General features: G+C 39.7%; 5 protein-coding genes across 6 annotated transcripts; 3 read left to right on the plus strand and 2 right to left on the minus strand.

Moving 5' to 3' along the window:
* Positions 1-252: 252 nt before the first annotated feature.
* Positions 253-1,034, minus strand: ccl20a.3 (chemokine (C-C motif) ligand 20a, duplicate 3). Its single transcript, XM_053330704.1, has 4 exons — positions 909-1,034; positions 624-732; positions 407-484; positions 253-301 (listed from the first exon to the last, which is right to left on the minus strand). Exons 1-4 carry the CDS (start codon positions 973-975, stop codon positions 253-255), a joined length of 303 nt encoding a protein of 100 aa, XP_053186679.1. The 5' UTR covers positions 976-1,034.
* A 3,757-nt stretch (positions 1,035-4,791) lies between these two features.
* Positions 4,792-5,432, plus strand: ccl20a.4 (chemokine (C-C motif) ligand 20a, duplicate 4). Its single transcript, XM_053330322.1, has 3 exons — positions 4,792-4,923; positions 5,120-5,231; positions 5,348-5,432. The coding sequence occupies exons 1-3, from the start codon at positions 4,860-4,862 to the stop codon at positions 5,430-5,432; spliced, it is 261 nt and encodes an 86-aa protein (XP_053186297.1). The 5' UTR covers positions 4,792-4,859.
* Positions 5,433-6,909: 1,477 nt separating this feature from the next.
* capn10 (calpain 10) lies at positions 6,910-13,652 on the plus strand. The gene is made up of 13 exons (XM_053330313.1): positions 6,910-7,178; positions 7,589-7,842; positions 8,237-8,368; positions 8,482-8,678; positions 8,851-9,080; positions 9,161-9,302; positions 9,430-9,596; positions 9,683-9,939; positions 10,033-10,235; positions 10,801-11,056; positions 11,902-12,092; positions 12,210-12,255; positions 12,600-13,652. The coding sequence occupies exons 2-13, from the start codon at positions 7,699-7,701 to the stop codon at positions 12,627-12,629; spliced, it is 1,995 nt and encodes a 664-aa protein (XP_053186288.1). The 5' UTR covers positions 6,910-7,178; positions 7,589-7,698; the 3' UTR covers positions 12,630-13,652.
* A 122-nt stretch (positions 13,653-13,774) lies between these two features.
* eif4e2 (eukaryotic translation initiation factor 4E family member 2) lies at positions 13,775-18,544 on the plus strand. Of its 2 annotated transcripts, none has more exons than XM_053330321.1 (8): positions 13,775-13,871; positions 14,765-14,876; positions 14,963-15,097; positions 15,205-15,309; positions 15,422-15,574; positions 16,396-16,536; positions 17,248-17,324; positions 17,414-18,544. In XM_053330321.1, exons 1-7 carry the CDS (start codon positions 13,852-13,854, stop codon positions 17,281-17,283), a joined length of 702 nt encoding a protein of 233 aa, XP_053186296.1. In that variant the 5' UTR covers positions 13,775-13,851; the 3' UTR covers positions 17,284-17,324; positions 17,414-18,544. The 2 variants fall into 2 exon arrangements, with proteins under 2 accessions (XP_053186296.1, XP_053186295.1); XM_053330320.1 differs by having other exon boundaries at positions 16,396-16,532.
* Positions 18,545-18,670: 126 nt separating this feature from the next.
* Positions 18,671-21,359, minus strand: LOC128369306 (phospholipid scramblase 2). The gene is made up of 7 exons (XM_053330318.1): positions 21,011-21,359; positions 20,826-20,903; positions 20,525-20,717; positions 19,155-19,266; positions 18,973-19,072; positions 18,779-18,837; positions 18,671-18,697 (listed from the first exon to the last, which is right to left on the minus strand). Exons 1-7 carry the CDS (start codon positions 21,357-21,359, stop codon positions 18,671-18,673), a joined length of 918 nt encoding a protein of 305 aa, XP_053186293.1.
* Positions 21,360-23,095: the final 1,736 nt, after the last annotated feature.

Here is a 23,095-nt window from a genome sequence, read left to right on the forward strand (position 1 = left end):
AAATGTTTTATTATAAAACTTGTAGGAATACAATATCTTACAAACACAGACAACAAAAATATCACAAAAATATAATTTTACAATGCTGTTAGAAATGAGCTTATAGCCTTAGACATGTCAGAAGTTTGCAGTTTCAGACAGGAGTTAAATGATTTATTTTAAAAAATGCATAAAAACAGGCAAAGCTGAGATAGAAAATTGTTTGTTCACAGTAGCGAGGCTTCACCGTCGAAAAGTAGAACATCTTCTTCTCTACGCCTGCGTCTGTGTGGTATCGTTATGAACCTTTTGTGCTTTGTTCCTGCAATGATGATTGATCAAGTTATTATTTTAGATTTTCTCTTTATTATACTATTTATTGGGTATGTTGCAACTATTTCCTGAATAAATCTCACATATATCTTACCTTAAACTGTTGACATAGTCCATCACCCAGCTCAAAGCAGGATTAGTGCACACTTTTCCACCATTCTTTGTGTGGAAACTGAAAAATAATAAAAAAAAATAAAAAAATATTTTCAAAAAATGTATTAAAATATTTAGGCGTTATTTTTACACATTAGCAATGTGTCATGCATCTTTTATTCTCTGACGGAGAAAAAAATAATTGAATTAATACTCACATGATGGCATTGATAGGACAATTCTCTCTCAAACTCTGGACTGAGTATCCCCGGATTACTTTAAATGGTAGTCTTCCCTTCATGTATCTTCTGCAGCATGAATGAGACCCTGTAAAACCAGAGAAAAGACTGATGAGACACAGGAGAAGAACAACAGAGTTTTACATCTGTCCAACACAGCCAGGCTTGTTGAATTTGGATTAAAGTAATTTAACTATATGACAAATACTAAACTTAATTAAGCTAAAATGGAGGCAAACATAAGAGAAAAAATCCAGTGTATACCAGCAGATGTGTTTGAGGCCAGTAGACAAATGGCGAGGCAAAACACTAGAGCTTTGATCGACATCATGTCTTCTTTTGTGTTGGTGGCAGTGACTGAGCTGTTGCTTTGTAGGTCTTCAGGTGGAGTTGAAGAGACTGCAGTGACAAGTTTCTGATCACGACAGTCTTATATATTTTAAACGAGGACAGGAAATCCCGTACTGGAAATTATGAGCACGGTTGCACCATCACAAAAACCCCTTCACTTTCCCCCAGTGAAAGAAAAAAAAGGGAACTTGAGGGGGGAGAAAAGTCACACACTTACTAATATTTTATTGTATGTTTATTTTTAGAAGATCATATCAATTTGAAAAACTCCAAGAATGTTGTTTAAAGATTAAGTCGCTCCTGCCCTGATAAGACAAAAGTCAGTGAACTAAAGAATAGGCTTAAAACAATAGTCAGGTGCCAATGTAAAGGTTGAAACATGTTTTTTTTAAATCATTCCCCCTGTTCATATGACCATTGAAAGATCCCTTCATAATGTGCCTTCATTGTAAGTGATGAGGGACAAAACTGTCCTCCATCCATGCAAAAACATAGTAATGAAGACAATGAACGTTACTCAGCCAAAATAGTTAAGTCAAGTTAATTCAATTCAAACTTACTGTCTTTTTAGTGCTAAATTACCTCTTTTTGTTAAAACCCTTCAACTGCAGCTGCAACAGGAAAACACTATCATCAAGACACAAAAGACTGCACCTATGGAAGATTCCCTTTTTTTTACTAACTCAGACAGCTGAAGCTTCATATTATCTCCAGATAAACCTTTAAATACATTTTTGACTCTGGATTTTGGCCCCATCAATTACATTTAAAGGGTGCTTAGAGAAGATCATCATGGTCAGTATGAACAGGAGGAATGATAACAGGAAGTAAAACCTGTTTCAGTGTTCATTTGGGCACCTGACTGTTGTTTGTTGATCCTTTAATGATGAATTATAGTTTAGCACAATAACATGATGTAATGTCAATATCAATGACAGCTTTATTTATATAGCACATTTAAAACAGCCAATGGCCTACCAAAGTGCTTTACAGTAAAATAAGCAGAAGCAATAAAAAACAATAAAAGCAATAAAAAACAATAAAAATTGACCGGTGGGGGTCAAATTATTTGAATGATGTAGGAATGTGTGTATTTATAATTTTGTAATTACAATTTTGCACAACTGTGAATTCTGTAATTGATTTTAAATTAAGTGTGTTCCATCAAGCTGCCCAGGGACTACGGGTGGAGAATAGCAACTTGCTAAAACCCGGTGCATCTCTCCTTGTTTTATAAAGGGTTAATGTTTAATATAATAAAACTAAATAGGACAACTGCTTTTACAGTGGTGTATTGTACAATGAATGTAATATAAAAGTGTTAAAAAAAAGTAGAACTAGTGAGTCATGAAATAGTGGAAAATGATGGGTGTTGGGTCACACACAGGTCGTTCCATCACTAAACTTTCACATAGTAAAGAGTCCAGCTCAACATCATAAGCGTGTGACTCATCATTGTGGCTTTCACAATGCAAAATATCATCAAGGCTGAATATGTTTGATTAAAGGGCAATTTGACATTTAGAAACAACTTGGGAACGAGTTCACAGAGGATGGAGAGATGAAGCATCACTGCAGACATCATTGTGTACTAACTTGTGGGCAGCTTTAAGTGGGTTACTGTGAAGTTGCACAGGTGTAATTTTCTAGGTCAGAGAAACATTTATAAAGTACATGAGAACCATGCATCAAAGGAAAAAAGTGCATAAAATAGGTCATGATACAAGAAGCGTGTCTGTAATAGTGCAACGCAAACTTTCCACCAAAACCACCCCTTGCATTTCATATTACGAATTTCCTGCAGCAAATGCTAAGATCATCACATTATCTTTTATAAATGTCTTCCAACCTTCCAAAATGCATTTCTAACTTTTTATCCATAAATCAATATAGTGTCCATTTCTTGCCTTTAATTTAGACTTTAGGCTCTGATGTTGTATTTACTGTGACGCTAAATGTTTCCTGTGTGATTCAAGGTTATTGACAGCTGTAATCATTCTTTTTGTGGAACACTTAATTTTTTTCATATTAACTGTGAACAATTATACAATTATATGTATGTATACACACACACACACACACACACACACACACACACACACACACACACACACACACACACACACACACACACACACATACACACACACACATACAGTATATATAGTTAGAAAAAAGAGGAAAAGGTCAGTGCATAGAGAAACTTTAAAGAGGCATTCTGGCTAACCAGATCACAACAAATGGTATCGTCAGTGATGTTCCTAATTACTTAATCATAATTTTCAGAAAGATGTTTTCTAAGACTAAACGTATGATATTTTCAAGAGGAATACAGATGTTGATTTCTAAAGACCATCTATCAGTAAGGAGAAGGGGATCAGATTTCCATGCCACTGTTATGCATTTCATGGCCACACATAAAGTGGTTTCTTTATTCATATTAGTATTCCTTTATTCATCTTTCATATTACTGCAATTCCAATATAAGTGATGGACATCCAGTCTGTATGTAATGTAAAAATGTGTCCTAAAGTTGTGATATGAGACTTTCACACTCTGTGGCAGTCAGATCAAGCTGGTATCTGCAAAAGTTACTGTATTTTTCTTTCAAAACTCCAAACAACAATTATTTGAATGTACACATGATGGCATGTGCATATTGTTTTAAAGTAGACTTTACACAGTTTCTGTATTTGTTTTACTGGATCTCAAAGCTTCATTTAACACTACCGATCATTAAATATTAATGGACAGACTTGAACAATGGTTTGGCCTCTCCAGCATAGTTTTAGACTGGTTCAGGCTTCATAACGACTATTTTCTGTTATTTGTTAACTGTGCTTCAAGGTGAGTCAGAATGACATGTAAGTAAATCAATGATTGGATGTTAAGCACTCTGAATTTCCTTATACAATGAACATGGGGTGTTCTTTTTATTTTTTTTATTTTTAAATCATTTTATTTTTATTTGGGAGGTCATTCACATTTCAGAAAAGACATTTATAAGATAAACATCACATTTACTAAAATACATAATAATATAATATTGACTCAAATATTTGTGTCAAGTCCTGTCTAAATAAAAATGTGTCTTTATCTATTGCTCTCCCTTTCATTTTACCTTAAGTAGCTAACTGAATATTTGAACAAAACAATGTCACACATACTCATTACTCCTTGAAAATACGCTTCTTATATCACAGTCTCTGTAGTAGTCGAATACGGGCTATTTTAAGAAACCAAGTTTCTGTGGGAACGTTAAGTGACACATAATCACAGACGGAGGAGGATGACCTGTAAGTGTAAAGTTTAGCTGTGAATACATTTCAACAAATGACCAAGTTTAGATGCCAATTGGATGTAAGTACATTAAAAAGGATAATAAAAGTTTTGCCACAAAGACCATATTGTCATCTCTACATAGCCTCATCATGTTGTTTGTCTGCGGTATTAAGGTCACAGGATGTTATATTGTGAGGTAGGGTTATAGTTCGATGTCAAACTACTGACTGTGTTCTCAGGTCTTCCTTAAAGATTTGATATTGATGTCAATAAGACTACCTGTTATACATTTTTTCACAGTATTCATTATCAGGATAACAGTGTCGTCATAAAGGATCAAACAAATATACATATATCCGCTGTGGCACACAGACACGGGGATTTTGCACCACCACTGGTGGTAAAAGAACACTTCCTTGACCGGAATGTTACCTCATCTAATAGGTATTTCCACGTAATGTCTGTTCCATTCAAGAGAGTATTTAAACCTGACTGCCAGAGGTAAACTTCATCAGTTCATCCCATCTGAGGATCCACATCAGAAAACTAATTGACTGATTGCTGAAGAGAAACTGAGAAAAGATGGCAAAGCTCGCTGTGTGTGTCTCTGTACTGCTGGTGCTGCTGGTGGCACTGAGTGAGACCAGTAAGTATGACTAACAATAATTTAGTGCCACCTGATGTACGGTTACCTTTCACTGATATAATTGATTTATTATTGATATTATTATTTTATGAGAAGTTGTTTTTTCTACATTTTGTAGTGTTATCATATTGCAGTGGATCATTAAAACAGGAAACACATATACTTATAAAATATTTGTTGTGTTTTTTCTTTAAAGGTCCTACGAAGAGTTGCTGCACACAGTACCATGACAAGCCAATCCCACTGAGAGCACTGAAAATCTACACTATCCAGGAAATCACAGGGTTCTGCAACATCAAGGCAGTAATGTAAGGAAAAAAATGCATTTAGTGAAATTGAAACAACATGTTACTATAAAGTAAATGATAACTGTCTGATCTGTTGTTGTTGTTACATCTGAACGTCTTCTCTTGTCTTCATACAGTTTTAGGACAATAAAAGACAAACAAGTCTGTGCCGATCCTAAAGCACCATGGGTGATAAGGGCCATGGCATCAGTGCCAAAGTAAGATCATTACTCCATTTAACCAGTCAAATCAAACAGTAAAACAATATAGACACCAACACTGAGTCAAGACTGAACAATCTTGTATGAATCCTCTAAGATTTTTCTTCTCTTTCTTCCAAATAGGAAACCTTGAGCTGCATCTACACTCACCTGAGGAAATCAGCTTATAGACAAGCAATGGATTTAATGTTATTTTTGAGTCAATAATAAAATTATTTTTGTAATAATTTTCTGTTTTTGTATCAATCTGTTTAATTACTTTAATCTTTTTTATACACTGTAAAAACAAAATTGTTGGATTTACTTCAATTGGTAACACACAATTTAATTAAGTGTTCTCAAATCAAGTTAACAAGTTAGATTAACACAATTGCCAATTGCTTTAAATTAGATGTATGTAATAATCTCAGTTTTCCAATCAAAAATGTAAGTTGAGGCAACTACAATTTAAGAACTCAATTATTTGCTTTACCCAAAAGTAAAATACTGCTCCTTAACAATAACATGGTTTCAGGAAAGTAGTTCTATACATTCCAAACAATTGGAATTTTAAGTAGAAAGAAAAACTCAAATCTGATATATTTTAGTCTTAATTCTATAAATGCACAAAAAAACATACTATTGACTTTAAGGTCAACAAGGCTTTTCTAAAACAAAATGCACAAAGTGCATAAGCTATTAGGACCAAACAAGTTCATTTCCTTAACTATGGATCTAACAAGTTGTCAAAAAAATGCAAAGTATAGTGCAACAAAGTATTAGTATGCATAATATGTACAACAGCATTATCATAACTATAAAAGTGTGAAATAGACACACACGCACACACGCACACACACACACACACACACACACACACACACACACACACACACACACACACACATATATATATATATATATATAGAAATTTGAAGCTGGGATTAAGTTTTTACACAAGTAACTAGTGTTTAATGTGTGCTCAGAACGGTGTATCATAACTTTGTTTTATCTTCTTTCCTCTCACATTAATCATCTCAGGATCCCTCAGATTTGTCTACTGACCCTTTGGAGGGGCCCAACTCCTAGGTCGGGAACCACTGGACTAAACTAGCTAACAGTAGGCCTATATGAGGTAGTTCAAACTAGCGCCACCTCCAGCAGCTTCAATATTAATAATCTAATGATAATATATAAATCAGAGGGATGAAATACATTTACTTTAATACTTTAAGCACATTTTGCTGCTGTTACTTCCTTTCACTTAAGTGAGACTTTCACTTGTAATAGAGTATTTTTACCTTGATGTATTGGTACTATTACTAAACTAAGGGACGTGAATACTTCTGCCAGCACGGCCAATAAGGTGAGTTACAGCTCATCCGTACAAACACATCAGTCAGTGATCACATGTAATTCATTTCACCACCAGTAGGCGGCAGCCGTGTTCAGCGGAAGGATTCACTTTATGAATGAGCTGCTGGTGTCTAAAAGGAAAGGACCTTATGTGTTATCATACTTAGCATTATGATAAGTCTGATTTGCGTGTGTCGCTTGTCATAACGAAATATTCTGTGCTTTTGGTCGAAAGCTCGCTGCTGTGTTGTGGTACTGATGGCAGCTCCGAAACTATGATAAGATGAAACGATATGGAAATGCTACATGTAGGCATTTGTCACAAGCTAGCTGTAGCTAACGGTTAGCTAGCTGCTATGTTATGACGAGGACAGACAGTAGCGAGCGGAAAGATGCTTAAAAGAGGAGAAAGGTAAGACACAGAAAGGACAGGAGATGGTCACCTCATTATCTACTGTCTGACTAACGTTACATCTAAATGTGGAGACCCAGTTTCTACAACTTTACTTAATATTTCATTGTTATTACGAGGATGTTAGCAAGTGAATGCAAACTCCTGTTGAATACACACAAAATATGGTTTATTCCCCCTAAAACACAGAAATGTAGTATGATGAAACATTAGCAAATCTATTGGAACATCATTTTATTTATATCAAGAACATATGTGGACCAAAGAGAGGCTTATTTATTAAGTGTATTCACAGATTCTCAAGTTAAGCACTGCATAATTTAAAGCTACCAGATGCATGCTTATTTATGGCTGTGCTTCAGTACGATTTGAGCAAAGATAACGTGTACATTACTTTACATTGTCTGCAGGTGCTATATAGGTATAGAATGTATATGGAGGCGGTGAAAATGGTCACAGCTGGCTAAGGTTCACCCACTGACCTCAAAGGTATCGAACCAGCTTCAAACACAGAGGAGCCATGAAAGCAGAGGGGAGGGCAGAGTGTGCAGGTGAGACTCTATTTGAGGACCTGGACTTTCCCTCTGATCTTACATCGCTGCTTTCTGACAGCTCCACGCCCATCGCCAGGCTGCAGGGAGACATCACCTGGAAGCGCCCACAGGTGAAGGGGAAATGTTGCTGTGAAATCCTTGTTTGTTGTGGCATGATCATTTGAATTTACATTACAAGTAGTCCTGTAGCGTCACAGGCTGATGTAGTCGAACAAAGAGGGATTTCCCCTATCTGGTTGTTAATTTGAGTACTGCAGGCTTAAATTGATTGTTGAGTATTTACCCCTCCAAAAATATGTAATAAATAAGTTCTGAAGCTCACAAATAGTGTGACAAAAGAATACTGAGCGGAATCTAAAATGATTTAAATCAACATTTCTTGCCGCTTTCAGTTTAGCCTATAATTAGACATTTTTTCAACATAAATTCTAATTTTCAGGCTCTATGCAAGTCTTCTGTATGTCAGAGTCTCATTCCTCCTTAAATTCAATCTCATACCTCCAGGAGATCTGTCAGTCACCAGCTCTCTTCCCTGAAAACACCAACTTGGCTCATGCAAAACAAGGCCTGTTAGGAGACTGCTGGTTTCTCTGTGCGTGCTCCGTGCTGCTCAAGAACAAACATCTTCTGAACAAGGTAGAGCTGCAGTGCCTGTATTTTTATTTAGATTTTAACGATTATATCAGCAGTTTATCAGTGTTTTCTGTGTCCTACACTGTTGTATTTACTTACATCATAACCCTCTGTAGGTGTTGCCTCCAGACCAGCCCCAGTGGGGTGATGGCAGGTACAGGGGATCCTTCCAGTTTCACTTTTGGCAGCAGGGACACTGGACAGAGGTGACCATCGACGACCGCCTGCCCTGTATCAATTCAGCTGTCTGCTTCTCTCGCTGCCACTCCCCCACTGCCTTTTGGGTAGCCCTATTGGAGAAGGCCTACGCCAAGTGAGTAGCTTGTGGAATTTTCCCTCTATTATCTCTCATCAAACTGAACTTTGATTTAGGAGAGATTTTTTGTTTGAACTTTTGGATTTGTTAACTTGGTCATATGTTGCCAACAATGCATTTAGAGGGTTGTGGAAGTCTCATTAGCAGTTGTGCCTTCCATCCTCTCCAGACTTCATGGGTCATATGAGCGACTCTGGGCAGGGCAGGTCTCTGAGGCCTTGGTAGACTTGACTGGGGGCCTGGCAGAGCGCTGGAGCTTGGCAGATGTTGAGTCGGAGGAGAAGCAGAGACCAGAACAGGACAGTGACCAGGGCAGGAGGAGAAGACTGGATCTAAACCTTCTCAACTTGTTGAAAGATGACTGCACGCTTAGCTGTTCCACTCACAGCAGCCATGGAGGTCTGAAAAGTGTTTGATTTTGCAGATACCATTTTTTTAATTTGTTTTGCGTCACCTAATGTTATCTCTGCCTGTTTTAGGTGCCAGTGAGCTGGGCCAGTACCATGCTCTGACTATCATGGAGTGGTTGGATGTGAAGACGGTGTCGGGGAGTGAAGTGCAGCTTCTCAGGATCAGAAACCCCTGGGGGAGGTGCTGCTGGGGAGGAGCCTGGATAGAAGGGTACAGTAAGCATATCTGTGAGCATACCTGTGTCTGTGTGTGTGAAGAACTGTTCCTTGCAGATGTTGTTTAACCTCAGTCAGAGTTGATCTGTATGGTCTCCCTCACTCTCTCCCTCTCTCTGCAGTGGTGTAGGGTGGAACTCTGTCGACTCTATTTGTGCTTTGGACCTACAAGCCAGGGTGTCCGAGGGCGAGTTCTGGTTGGATGAGACAGAGTTCTTGTCCCAGTTTGATGATATCACAGTGGGCTACCCTATCAGTGGGGAGGGACACCTAAAAAGTTTATATACTGGTAATTTCTTTATTTCTCTTAAGAGAATTTTAAGCTTTCAGTCTCTGATTATGCCTTTTTATAACCCTACAAATCTCCTCCGACAGGAAATCTGCTTACACACAGCCATCAACTGGCTGGACAGTGGGTGAAAGGGCACTCTGCTGGTGGTAGTCGAAACAGCAGCAGCTACAGCACTAACCCCAAGTTTTGGCTCAAAGTGTCTGAGAAAGGAGAGGTGCTGGTAACCCTGCTGCAGCATAGGAAGTGGAGGAACACGGACAAATATGCACAAACGCCTCTTGAGGACAGCGGGAACACAAAGCACCAGCATTACCAGGCTATTGCCCTACACATATGGAAGGTTTGTGCCATCACTCACAGGAAAACAAGTGTTGCTGTGTGTGTATGTGTGTGTGTTTCACCTTGTGTCCTTGTTGTTTTTTTCTATCACCAGGTGGAGAAGAAGCGCTTTAATCTGAGCAGGATGTTAAACAAACCTCCTTGTGCTTCTACTTACTGCCACACCTATGAGAGGGAGACGGTGCTCCATGAGCAGCTGGAGCCTGGATTCTACCTGCTGATCCCAAGTACCTACCAGCCAGGAGCTGAGGCCCGCTTTCTCATTAGGGTCTTTTCCTCTTCATCCACATCCCTCAGGTAAGGACCACATAATAGGAAAAGGCAGTCAAAGTCTGTCTCATCTGTGTAAAAATGACCGGAAACATGCAACACATCCATGTCTTAGGGGTTCAAAAGTTTTTATTCAAATATGTCATTTTCCACAGAGCCCGACTAGGCTCATCATGAGGGAGAAAAAAACAACACATTTGAGTGTACAAATTCCTAATTAATTCATTTAAATTAATAAACTGTACACAAGTTAATCTTAATCACAGTAACGTTAGTAACAATAGTTGATTAATGTTTAAAAGATGTCACAAATAACACAACCAGCAAGCGGGATAAATCTGAAGTACATACAAAAAAGGATGAAGAGTGACACCTGCTGGTCAATTTGAAAAGCATATTTTTAAAATGGTCAACTAATAAATTACATTGTTTTTAAACAATCCCTTTACACACTTAGAGCTGTTACTCCATGCATGTTACACAAAGATTATTTTACTACAGTTATTTTTCACAATTTAACTGGCTATTTTATAACCCTTGTTATGTGTCTGATTGAATTATTAATCACACAACAAGTCCATGTCCTCCTCAGTGCCCTGAAGAGCCCAGCACCTTCACTGCCTTCAACAACAGATGGAGAATGGGAGACAAGTTACTTCCGGGGCTCGTGGGTGGAGGGAAGCACAGCTGGAGGAAGCAGGAACTTCCTGTCTCACTGGCAGAACCCCTGCTTCCCTTTTACATTGTGCGATGAGCCAGCGGTAACATCAGGAGTTAATGTCAGCATTACCTTGCACCAGAGCCGCCCCAACACTGACCTGCACCCTATTGGCTTCCACATTTATAAGGTCAGTCAAACATTAAGGGAGATAACTAGGGTCATTTAGAGTTCTGGGGCATTTCCCAAAAACAAACCACACAGTATGTAATTTAATCTTTTTTCAGTATTAACCTTTCTAACTTTAAGTTATCTGAGCTAGCTTTTAATTAGATATTGGATACATACAATACTTACATTTATATCTGTGGCTCAGAGTAGCACTGGTATAAAATTTAACTAAACAGGACAAACACAGCAGAACAAACTTTTACAAACGCAAATCCACTTTTATGATTATTGTGATAAATTATCTTGTGATAGAGTCATTTTTAAGGCAGTTGGGTCTGTGAAGATTTTTTTCGTATTTGACAGAAACACATGGTCTCTCTTTAAAAGAATGAAACTGGGAACTGATCTTTTAAAAATACATATGTGTGAGACAGTGCAAATTAATCAATATTGACACCATCAGCGAAAATGTGTCAGAGTTACTTCAACACCCAATTTTCACCTGTATTTACAGTCAACACATTAAGTAAAAAAACCCAACAAATAACATATTACACTCTTACTCACTTATACTGTCGTGGTGATGTTAAATTATAACAATTTAAGCAAGTTATAAAATGTTGTGAGCAAATTAGGGTAACTCAAAAAAATGTCAGTTCATTCATGACTACAGATATCTTAAATTATGCTGACTGTGCAAACACCACCACTGCAGTAAAGAGGAACAGGAACAGGACAGCTGACACAAACTTGAAAAAATGTCCCTATTATACTATCATCATCTATTCATACTATTGTCATATTAACTTATGATGTGTAGCAGCTGTAATTGTAGTTTTTGAGTGATTTTGACTTTGTGTCCAGGTCCTAATAGAGGAATCTGGGCAGACGTTACCCAGAGAGGATCCTGTGGCCAGCTGTGTCCCTCACTGCTACATCCAGGACGCCAGCTTGTCCTGCTGTCTTCCTCCTGGAGCTTACACCATAGTGCCATCCACCTATCAGCCTGACTGCTCGGCAGACTTCACCCTCAGCCTGGCTCGCAGAATACACAGGTCAGCTTTGTTCTTAAACTGTCTGCCATTAATTTCTTGAACTTGTAATCAGAATGGGTGATAGTTTCAGTTCATATTAGAATAACATTCTGATGTTAGTGGATGTGTGTCTTTCAGGAAAGTGGTGAAAAGCCAGGAGAGGCTGGGCAATACCATTCGAGAGGTAACTAACAATCAATGGATTCACAAAATTTCCATTGCTGAAGTCATTTATCCAATAAAAATGCTAAACATTTGGTTATCCAGCTTATCAAAAATAAAGATTTATCATCATTTTTTAAAATAAACAAAAAGATTGATAATGAAAATAATTATTAGTTTCAATAAATTTAATATCTCTTGCCGCACGTGCTTCAACAAAGCTCAACAGATCTAACATGTTGAGAGGAGGTCCCATCTAAAGGGCAAAATCTTCCAAAATAACTGTTTTAAGTCTGTTATTGTGGTCAGAAGATGGCAGCACTTGAATAATTAGTCTGTGTTGCTCTGTCTCTCTCTGGGCGGCAGGTCTCTCACATCTCTGTGATGCAAAGCTAGTTCTCTGGGACTGTTACTGCTCCACTGACGTCGGCTCACCTCCCTGTCCCTCTTGGCCCATGATGAAAGAACCAGTTCTCCTATCCACCCGCACCATGGAGACTTTGTGTGTGTGTGTGTGTGTACCACGAGTGGCTGAGAAGGCAGGCAGGCAGAGAGATTTAGTGGGAATGTGTGTGTCGGGACTCCTAGAAACCCCTTTATCCTGAACCGCTGAGGCTCAGGGTTGATGAGCAGCCACACACTCATCGGCGATTCGGACATCAGAGGTTGTCGGTGGGCTGGGCTGCTAATGAAGTATGACGGGACTGGCTGGTGTAAACAAACAGCCGCCATTGAAGAGGGCCGCCACTGCTGTTGCTCATTCACTCACTGGTGCGCCTGCCGGCCCAGAACAAAGGGCCCTCTCATGAAGGTCCTCACAGAGGCACAGGGGGCAAGGGGCGAGGGGATGGTCTCCGACTGTATAGCCATTAGCCAACCAAACCACACCACACCATACCGTGCCATACCATGCCAGAGTTTTCCAGCCATCCCTCAACCCCAGACACTCCTTATCTAGTTTGCGGCTTTTGTCTCCAGTTTCCTCACAAGCCTTTTTGCAAACCTTCATCCTCAAACTTGCCCTCAGTAACACTAAAGTCAGACAGGACCTAAAGATATCCGCCTGGTTGCTGACTCCATCCTCAGCCCCCAGCTCCCTTTCTGTCTCTACTTGGACCTGAACAGAGACACTGTTTGAAGCGGCCGCAAGAACAGATGACAGGCGGAGGGATGGAAGGGATGAAACAAGGGATGCGGCACATCAGAAGAGACCGGCTCATATGAAGAAGCCGCCGGTCCTTTTTGTGTTGAGGCTTCTGTATGTGTGATGGTGTGTGTGTGCCTGCTTGTACACATGTCTGTGTGCACTGAAGTCACAGGGTTTCTGATTATTGCTGCACTGGAGCCACTGTTTACAGAGACTATGATTAACTGATAAGAAGACTGGTACTGTAATGTGGAAGAATAAAAAAACGTATGTCATGATCTCTGTGTGTGAATTTGTTATCCCTACATCACGCATGTCTTCGTTGAGTCATGTTGTGAAGAAACCGGTTGAGTTCCACGTTCATCACCAAACTAGGCGTGCGCGTACACGCGCATTCACTGTGCGCGCCGCCGTTCCTGCGGAATTCAGGAGGCTGTGGTCGGACTGCGAAAAGCTGCCACCTTGAAAATAATGAACAACAAATTTGACGCGTGAGTACTCAAAAGTTTCTGCGGAATGTATGTTAGAAATCAGGGTCCCCGTCGCGCCTGCAGATTCACCGGGGAGCGTTAACGTGAATGAAAGCTGTTGCGCTGCGTGTAAAGAGAGAGGTGTGTCAACTTAAATGCATGCTCCTGCGTGCTGCGTGCGCTAATAAACCCACATGACAGCGAGGTTTTCACGCACAGGTGTGTTTGAAAAGAAGGGACGCAGCAACATAGAGTAAATCCTGATTTTAATGGGTAGCGTGCTGTGTTGTTAGCGGTTAGCTTAGCCTGGCGGAAGGCGGCTAGGCCCTGAAGCCACGGTGTGGAAGTAGTTTAGAGGCGGGGAAAGGCGCACGCAGACTCCGCTCAAACTAGACAGCCATGGCCCTAAAACACGGGCAGTTAGCTAACAGTGTGCTGAAAGCTACTTTCGTTCAGGACAGTTACTGGAGGTGTGTGCATGTGCACCATTCAACAGTCAACATCCTAAAAGTACACCCTGTTTCTAGTTTACTTAGCTCAAACTAATACAGGCTAATAAAACAGATGTGCAAAAACTCTAGCCTCCACGAAGAGTACAATGTTCAGAAATGTTATTACTGATTTAGACACGTTTTTAGTCACTGTCATTGCCATTTTTGAGGCTGTAGTTTTACTACTCATATGTCAGTGAGGGTTGATTATGTTAGAGACACCTATCAGTGGCACCACAAACTACAGCTTTCAAAATAATAAAGTTGAATGACTTCCTGAAACAGTTTCAACAAAAACTGTACACTATTACTAATGAAGACAGGATTTATTGTAGTTGTAGGTCCATTGTATCAGACTGGCCCCAATTTAAATATGGTCAAAGAGTGAAGTGTTTGTTTACTCTCTGTTTCCATCAAATTCAGTCTGAAAGACGATGACAGTGGAGACCACGACCAGGATCAAGGCTCACCGAAAGACGGTGAGAAGGAAAAAACCGAAGACGAAGACAAGGAACAGAACATTTCCAAGAAAAAGGTGAGCCTTCAGTATTTAGCAGAGACTGACTCTTTATGTTTGTAACGTCTGATGATGAAATAAACTCTTTTTCTTTTTTTTTGTAGATGGTGGTACCAGGGGCAGGAGAGCACCCTCTTCAATATAACTACACCTTCTGGTACTCCAGACGCACCCCAGGGAGACCAGCCAGTACCCAGAGCTATGAGCAGAACATCAAACAGATTGGCAGCTTCGCCTCGGTCTGTTGCTCTTTACTTCAGTTTATCACCTTTGCCTGAAAATAGACCACATTTATGAAGACAAGCTCATCATGAGTCATTCTTCCACTTTTCTATCCCTTCCGTAGGTGGAGCAGTTCTGGCGTTTCTATAGTCACATGATCCGGCCAGGTGATCTAACAGGCCATAGCGACTTCCATCTTTTCAAGGAAGGCATCAAACCTATGTGGGAGGTGGATACCCTAAATTCTGAACAACATGGATTTCACAGTGCCTCATAATTCATAGAATCCAGTTGGTTTTACAAATGCAAGGGCATTCTGAAAATGCGTGTGTCATGTTTAGGATGATGCCAATAAGATGGGTGGTAAGTGGATCATCCGTCTGAGAAAAGGCCTGGCGTCTCGATGCTGGGAGAACCTGATCCTGGCTATGCTGGGGGAGCAGTTCATGGTTGGAGAGGAGATCTGTGGGGCTGTGGTATCAGTACGCTTCCAGGTACCCTCACAACACACACCCACTAAATGTGTTATACACTCCCTACCAGGGTTATTATAGTTTTGAAAATGTCATTAGTTTATATTTTTATTTCGTTTTTTATCTCAGTTTAGTTTTAGTTAGTTTAACACGTGATTAAGTAGTTTTAGTTTAGTTTTTATTTTGAGGGATTAACTTTTATTTAGTTTTAGTCTTAATCTTAGTTTTTCAGGGATTAGGAGGAAAGCCTTGATTTGTAGAAGCTGAAAAGGAAGAAATAATGCCTGACACTGAGGTAAAGTTTGCTGTGTTTGTGGTGCAGCTGTTTGACGGTGAGCGTTAGCTGACTCCTGCTTCTCTGCTGAGAGCTTCGAAGGTGGACTTTCAAATAAGTGGGATTTTTCCCTTTTAGCTGTATCCCACAAATGTTCACATCACTTTTCATCACAACACTTTTACTTTTATCTACTACGGGGTCGTAGTCAAAATATTCCTTTATTGGTCTGTGACATTTTCTGCCTAGAACAACTTCTTCTTTCTAGAAAATTGTAAATCACAAGTCAAGCATCTTCTTCTTGTATGTTATGCGGCAGCTGGCACCTGCTCTGCTGCCACCCATTGGAACTAGCCCATTATTTCAAGGAGTCAAACTGAACAGGACACAGTAAAAAAAAAAATCAAGGGAGAAAACGTAGGTGATTTTATCTGTAATTCAGTTTAGCATTGTTCATAGTAGTTTTTATTTAGTTTTCTTTCTTTTTAAAAAAAAAACTATCATAACTATAATAATCCTGCTCCCTATTTCAATATGCTAACACCTGTCCTCTGTTTTTTATTTCCAGGAGGATATCATCTCCATCTGGAACAAAACAGCAAGTGACCAGGCGACCACGGCCCGCATCAGAGACACCCTGCGCAGAGTCCTCAACCTGCCTCCCAACACCATCATGGAGTACAAGACACACACAGACAGCATTAAGTATGTATGTCTCATCAATTTTATTATTTTTTCTCCAACCTATCTCTTTGTCACACACACAACTATATGCATGCTCACAATCTTTATATTTTCTCACCCATGAGGCATTGTCAGATCACGCTGTAACTGTTATGCATTAGTAGTATGGTAGCCAACCGTGCTGATCTGTTCAACTGAAAACCAATCTTATTGGAGTAGTGCTGAAATTGTTCTTTAATCGTATCAATTTACAACCATTTTGATAGTCAATTTATGAATTAATTTATCAAGAAAGAATTCCATTTGCAGGTAACTTCATAAATGTGATAATCTGTCATCTTTCTCTTGTTTATATCTTCATAAATGTATTGTTTTGGGGGTTTGAACTGTTTTGATAAATTAAGCAATTTGAAGATGTTACTTTGGGTTCAGAGAAACTGCATTTCTGAACTATCTTCTGTTATTGAATTGAAACATTTCTCTGAAAATTTGATTCACTAAATAAATTATATTATCATAAAACGTAACTGTTTTAATATAAGGGGCACAATGTTTTTCTTTAGTTGTTTTATGAGTTTTAAGAAAGACGTAGAAAATACATTGTTGTAAACATCTCTGTCATAGTTGTTGTGCTTTTGCAGCCAATTGAAATAGCTTGGGATCTCAGTTAAAAAGAGAAAGATATATAAAGGATGTGTTTATTTTACTGTGAATGATCTGTGCACTGTATTTGCAGAGCATGGGAAGACTTCCATGGTCTGGTGAATGCTAGCGGTGGACGTTAAGCTCCTGGCACAGTGAACCTCTGCAAGGGTTTGTTTGTCATTTGTTACATCAGCTGATAACTGTTACAGTTTTACTTTTAGTCCTCTAATACCTGTGTTGTTTCTCTGTTTTTGCAGGTGTGTGTATATGTGATGTGCTGAGGGATGACAAGTCCAGGGACAGATACCTCTGCGTGGATTGGCACTGTAATTTGGAGACAGAGCAAAGGTCAGGAACAGAGGCAAGAGACCACTCCTCCTTTGTGTCATATTGGAAATGAAGAGAGAACCCGTTCAACAGAACACTGAACCAAGCCGAAGAGAGAAATATGCGTTATTTTTAATCAACCAGAGAAGACTGAAGCCTCAGATTTTTTTTTCCTTCATTTATTTTTTTTAATGCAAGTTGTAACATCTTTTAACTTGCCACCAGAGGGAGGTCATGTGACTGGTGTTTGCTGATCTGGTCAATAGCTATCGACAAAGTGTACATGACAAAATACATCAAAACCAATCTAGATCTGATTTTATTGTTTAACAAAACATTGCACGTCCTTCTGTTAAAGTAAGTGTACAGTAAACTGTTTTATTGGGACTCAAACAGGGTTGCAGGTAGAAGGTATTTTATTACTGTGCTGTATTTTAACTACAATTCCTCTGGACATTTCGAGCTAGAACTATTACTATAATTGTGTACGATATATTTGTAAATGCTGTCCATTTCAAAGATCACTTAACTGAATCAGCAATGATTCTCCATCTTTGACCTGGAAGTTGAATCCCAAAGGATGATGACCATCCTGTGTTGGGCAGAAGGTTGCATAACAGGCATCTTATGAATGGACTGCCAAGCTGCCTAAATCACTGTGCCTGGCCTTGAGCCCGACCGGAACCAGGTCTCCCTTCTGTCAGTGTTGTCTTTACCTTGCCTACAAAGAATCCAATGGGCTCTGCTTTAATGTCCTCAACTTATAGTTGTTAACGGCGGTCTGAAACGCTGACCTTCACTCCCTTTTTCATTTTGTAGTACAAGAAATGAGACTGGGCCCAGGGTCAGGGTCTGTTACAGTTTTCATCTATTCCTTGGGAGCATTTTTTTTGGAACCATATCAAGAAAAGCTCCTGTAGTTTGTTGAGAAACTGTAATGCTACCCCATGTTTGGTGGTGTGATGATGGGTGCAGGTGTGTGTCAAGAGTGGAAAAGCACTGTTGGAAGTACACCTGATGGATTATAGCAATAAATGTCAAATATGCATCTGCTGCTAAAACCGATTCAGTGTCATTTTCTTTCATAAATGCTAGAGATGAATGGCAGCTATGAAGCAATGATGTGCCCCTGTTGTGAAGTCCACTTGCAATATGTCATTTTACTAATGATCAGTTGTTTTCATTGATCAACTCATTTCAAAGAACATATGATCCTGTGGAGATAAAGATAACAATTATTTAATTGTAACAAATAATTTTTCCACAACAGTGTCAAAAGAAATACACATGCTTACTATTAAGAATGTCGCTGCCAGCAGTAACAGTTTGGTTTGTGATTCCAGACTCGGTGGCACTGTAATATTGAAATAGATTCACAGATTATATTATTTATTTGAAATGGGAATAAAGTGCATAACAACAACTGCTGGTGCCGCAAATGCTTGCATTACTGAAGTTAAACATGCATCAGGACAGTGTTTCCACTCACCCTCTAATCCAAAATATTCATGGTCCATGTTATGTTCATCATTGAAGCCAGGCCATTTCTTCCATATTGTGCCAATTTTCTCACCAATATTAGAGACAATCTGGTGTAAATTTAGAAAATACTGTTTGAAATCTCTGCTGGAAATCTGTGTATATAGACATTACGGGTTGTATAAATATTACCTGGAATTGCTGGCTGGAGAAACAGCGGCATGGGCAGCAGGAACCCTGTATCCTGATGGCAGATGCTCCTTCTGAATCCCACACTTCCAGGAGGGGGGTGAACATGCTCCACCTGAAAACACAGCCAACACATAATCATGCAATAAGCAACCTGGCATACACTGGCAAGCACTTCACACACTGGCGCAGCTCAGCCTTGATGCTTGGTTGATCACATTTTCGGCTGTCATGATTCTGCAGCAGGAAAACCATTGTTTACTTGGTGTCAGAGGAGTTCAAACTAGGGCAGGCTTTATTCTAGCACAACTGAGAGAATATTTATACCACATAGATCTCTGGTCAGTGAAACCTCTGCCAGGTCAGTCTTAATTGGACGTGTTACTTCGGGAAAACTCAAAATTCGGCACATAATAGCTCCCCAGTAAGTCCTGGAGTCAGACTTAGGCCAGTTGAAGAAGGAAGTATTTTGACTGCAGAAGACAGGGTGCTGCCATCCCTTTCATTAACCAACATTCCCATTAGGAAGGATGCTGCATTCCTTTGCTTCCAGTTTAGTACATTACTGTCAGTGTAGCCATGCAAACAGCTGTTTTGTGCAATAACCCTCCCAGGTTTAGACTACACTGTGGTTGCGTGGGACACTAAAGGCCCTCACTGCTATTTAGGCCTTGGCATATATGATGGTTCAGGGTGGGCAGAGGCTTGGAGTGACATGGACAAAGGCTCAGATGACAAGTAGTTCAGTCTGAGAATGTAAAGTATTACGATTGCTGGTATAGGAATCGGATTAAAGGTTTTAAAGTGTTAAAGGGAAAATTACAACCTTTCCTTCAGTGTACCTGTTATTCTGGATGCTGTCAACATACTCTTTGCTAGTGAGACTTAATTTTGGTCAAAGCCTTTTTTAGTAATTAGAATGTTATTTTGTTTATGTCTACTACCACATGTGTCAAATACATAGTAGGCCAATACCACTATATTTGGTTACATTTTGCTTTAGTATTCCTCTTTAACATACAATATTCATGACTAAATAAGCAACAATAAAAGTTAAAAGTTAGTTGAAGAGAACATATTAGCTATTCTTTATTACATTGAAAAACAAATCTTCTTTAGGTTTGGTTCATTTGAGATTTTAGTTAAATCCTGATTGTTGCACTGGACATGACATCACCTTTTTCTAACTGAGCCCCCCAACTTCAGACTAGAGAAGCACAGACAAAAACAATACAGACACAAATGTCTCATGCAAGATAACAAAAACAGGTCTAACATTGGCAGAAAAATATATCTGTTACGTAATGATGTGTCTTCAGGGCCTTCAAATTTGGCTCAGTTAATATCAAGACAAATACAATAGTTTGGCCTACCTCTGGTATACAGTGCCAATAAGATGCTTTTGAGGTGTGTAGGCTCTCAGCTCCATAAGGCAGCAACCAAAGCAACAGGCGTCCACTCTGAGCGGTCTTTCAAAGTGGAAGACTTGGCGGCCCTGACAGTCAAAACCCTGCAAGGAGCAGGCCCGCGCTGGACCGCAACACTGGAGGCACACACAAGAACTCTCTGATGGGAGGGAAAGATCAAGAGATACCATGAATAACAGTAAATGACTAACATGAATACAGATGCGATAATTATTCTTGGTTAATGCTACTGAACAGGCACTGATACCTTCCACTGCCACAAGGAACTGTGACCTGCTGGCTCCTGTGGCAATGCTGTAGATCCTCCTGGGAACACACTGTGGCCCTACAATGTGGAAGCATTATTTACGTGAAACAGACATACAGAAACACACAATTACCCCTGCCCCCAACAAAAAACCGCAAAACAAACAAGCACTTATTTCTGCAGACCTTGCAAATCTGGTCTAGCAGTGATATGAATCTGGCTGACTGTATCCAGCACAGTCAAAGAGTCGGATCCCTCTGGACCTTCAAGCCACAGCTCCTCCACCTCTGGCTTGTTCGGTTTTCCTGCTGGCTCCATGTGGCCATTTTCCATCTTCATTCCAGGAGCAGGACCTGACAGCTGCTCAGCAGATGCCCAGACAGGTGGTGTTTGGCCAGGTTTGGGTCCAGGTGAGTGAGTGTGACTCTCACACGAAGGCCCGCACCTGTTCTGGAAAGCTCTGAAGATCATCTGGATGTGCTTCTCTCGCTCCAGTTGACCAACGGGAAGAGGTTGATTGGTCACTGCTGACATGATTTAAAACTGAAAATATTTCAGCCTCAGTTAAGTAAATTACACAAGCCAATATACTTAATACTGTGCGTCAGGTGTGTATGAGATCTGGGTCAGATATCACTTCTTTATGTCTTAATTTACTTAAATTGGGTAGAATATTTCAGCTGAGATTGCTGTAGCTCCCCCACGACCCTCTAATGAATGAATGAATATATTATTGTTTTAATTGTCCCGAAGTTCCAGTTTATGCCAGGTGCTCTACTGGTTAATATTTTCTTGAAGCAACTCACACAAAAATAGTAGTATTCTTTGGCACCATGTTAAACTGGGTTAAATCATAGGGACTACTTTGTATCTATTGTATCTATTACAGATTATAAATCTGAGAGAAAAAAAAATCTGAGGACTTCCATAAGGGTGCATTCTTTTCCCCCTTTTGTTAAAAATCTACATGCTCCCTCTCACTCAGATTATGGAACATTACAACATCTCCTACCATACTTATGCTGATGACACATAACTCTACATAACCACATGACTACAGTCCCGTACAACAGCTAAATAAGTGCACTAAACAAATCATCGAATGGATTTACATGAACTTGTTAGAGCTGAACTAGAGAAAACTGAAATAATGTTTTTTGGTCGAAAGCGGAAAGACTAAATGTCAGTGCTAGAAATCTTGGTTTGGTTTTGGACATTTTAACAACCACATAATGTCAATCCTAAAGTTAGCTTACTACCACCTCATAATTATAGGAAGAATCAAAAGGTTTTTATCAGTCAGTATGCAGATAAACTAGTTCACATGTTTATTTTTTACTATTGCAATGAGTTGCAGCTCATCCAGACGAGTTCTCACTAACACTAAAAAAGCAGAGCACATTACACTGGTCCCTAATTGACTTCACTTGCTTCCTGTGCATCAAAGGATATACTTTAAAATTTCACTACTAGTCCATAAGGCACTAAATGGTCTTGGGCCTAAATACATTTAAGATTTGTTTATATATTATGAAGCACCCAGACCATTCAAGTCAGCTGGGACACACTGTCTCAGTGGAAAGTTTTCTTTTTGTTCAGAATGTTCTAGGATAATATTCTCTAAAAACACTTTAAACATGTTTGGTGATAATTGCATTTTGTTCAAACTTGTGCTCTACCTGATCTTACCTTACCTTGTCTTATACATAACGGAGCATTCTGACATAAAATAGCACAATAGAGTATGAAAGTGTCTTCCTTACCATCAGTGGACCTCCAGGCATCTACAGTCTGAGATAATCTAACTGTGAGAAGGAGGAGACCAGTCATGGGTTTTTCAAGATCAGGAGGGGTTAAACACCAACCTCCTTACCCCTCTCTGTGTTTGTGTGAATATTCACATAGTAATGTTTGGTTTTGTGAGTGTGTGCGTCTGGAGATCTCACTCCCACTCCTGCCCCTGGCTCTGTCTCACCCCCTGACTCTGTTGCCATCCCAACCAGCCGGATCTGCCTTTTGTTGGGGTAGAAAGGCACCACTCAGCCATGTAATTGAAATCCTGCTTCTAGAGGTGGGGGGCAGTGCAGTGGGTCTGTATTTAGTGGGAAGTTTGATTGGAGGTGGGGAGGTGTTGATGCTTTCTGTTTCCCCCCCGAAAAAGGTGTCAAACACAGGATTAAGACATTTCTGAGATAGTCAGCTGTGTAACTGCATGATTGCAGTACTTTCATTGATAAAAACATTAATTCAGAACATTTGCCTTCAAATGA

Source organism: Scomber japonicus, chromosome 12, assembly GCF_027409825.1.
Source record: "Scomber japonicus isolate fScoJap1 chromosome 12, fScoJap1.pri, whole genome shotgun sequence".
Classification (NCBI taxonomy): domain Eukaryota; kingdom Metazoa; phylum Chordata; class Actinopteri; order Scombriformes; family Scombridae; genus Scomber; species Scomber japonicus.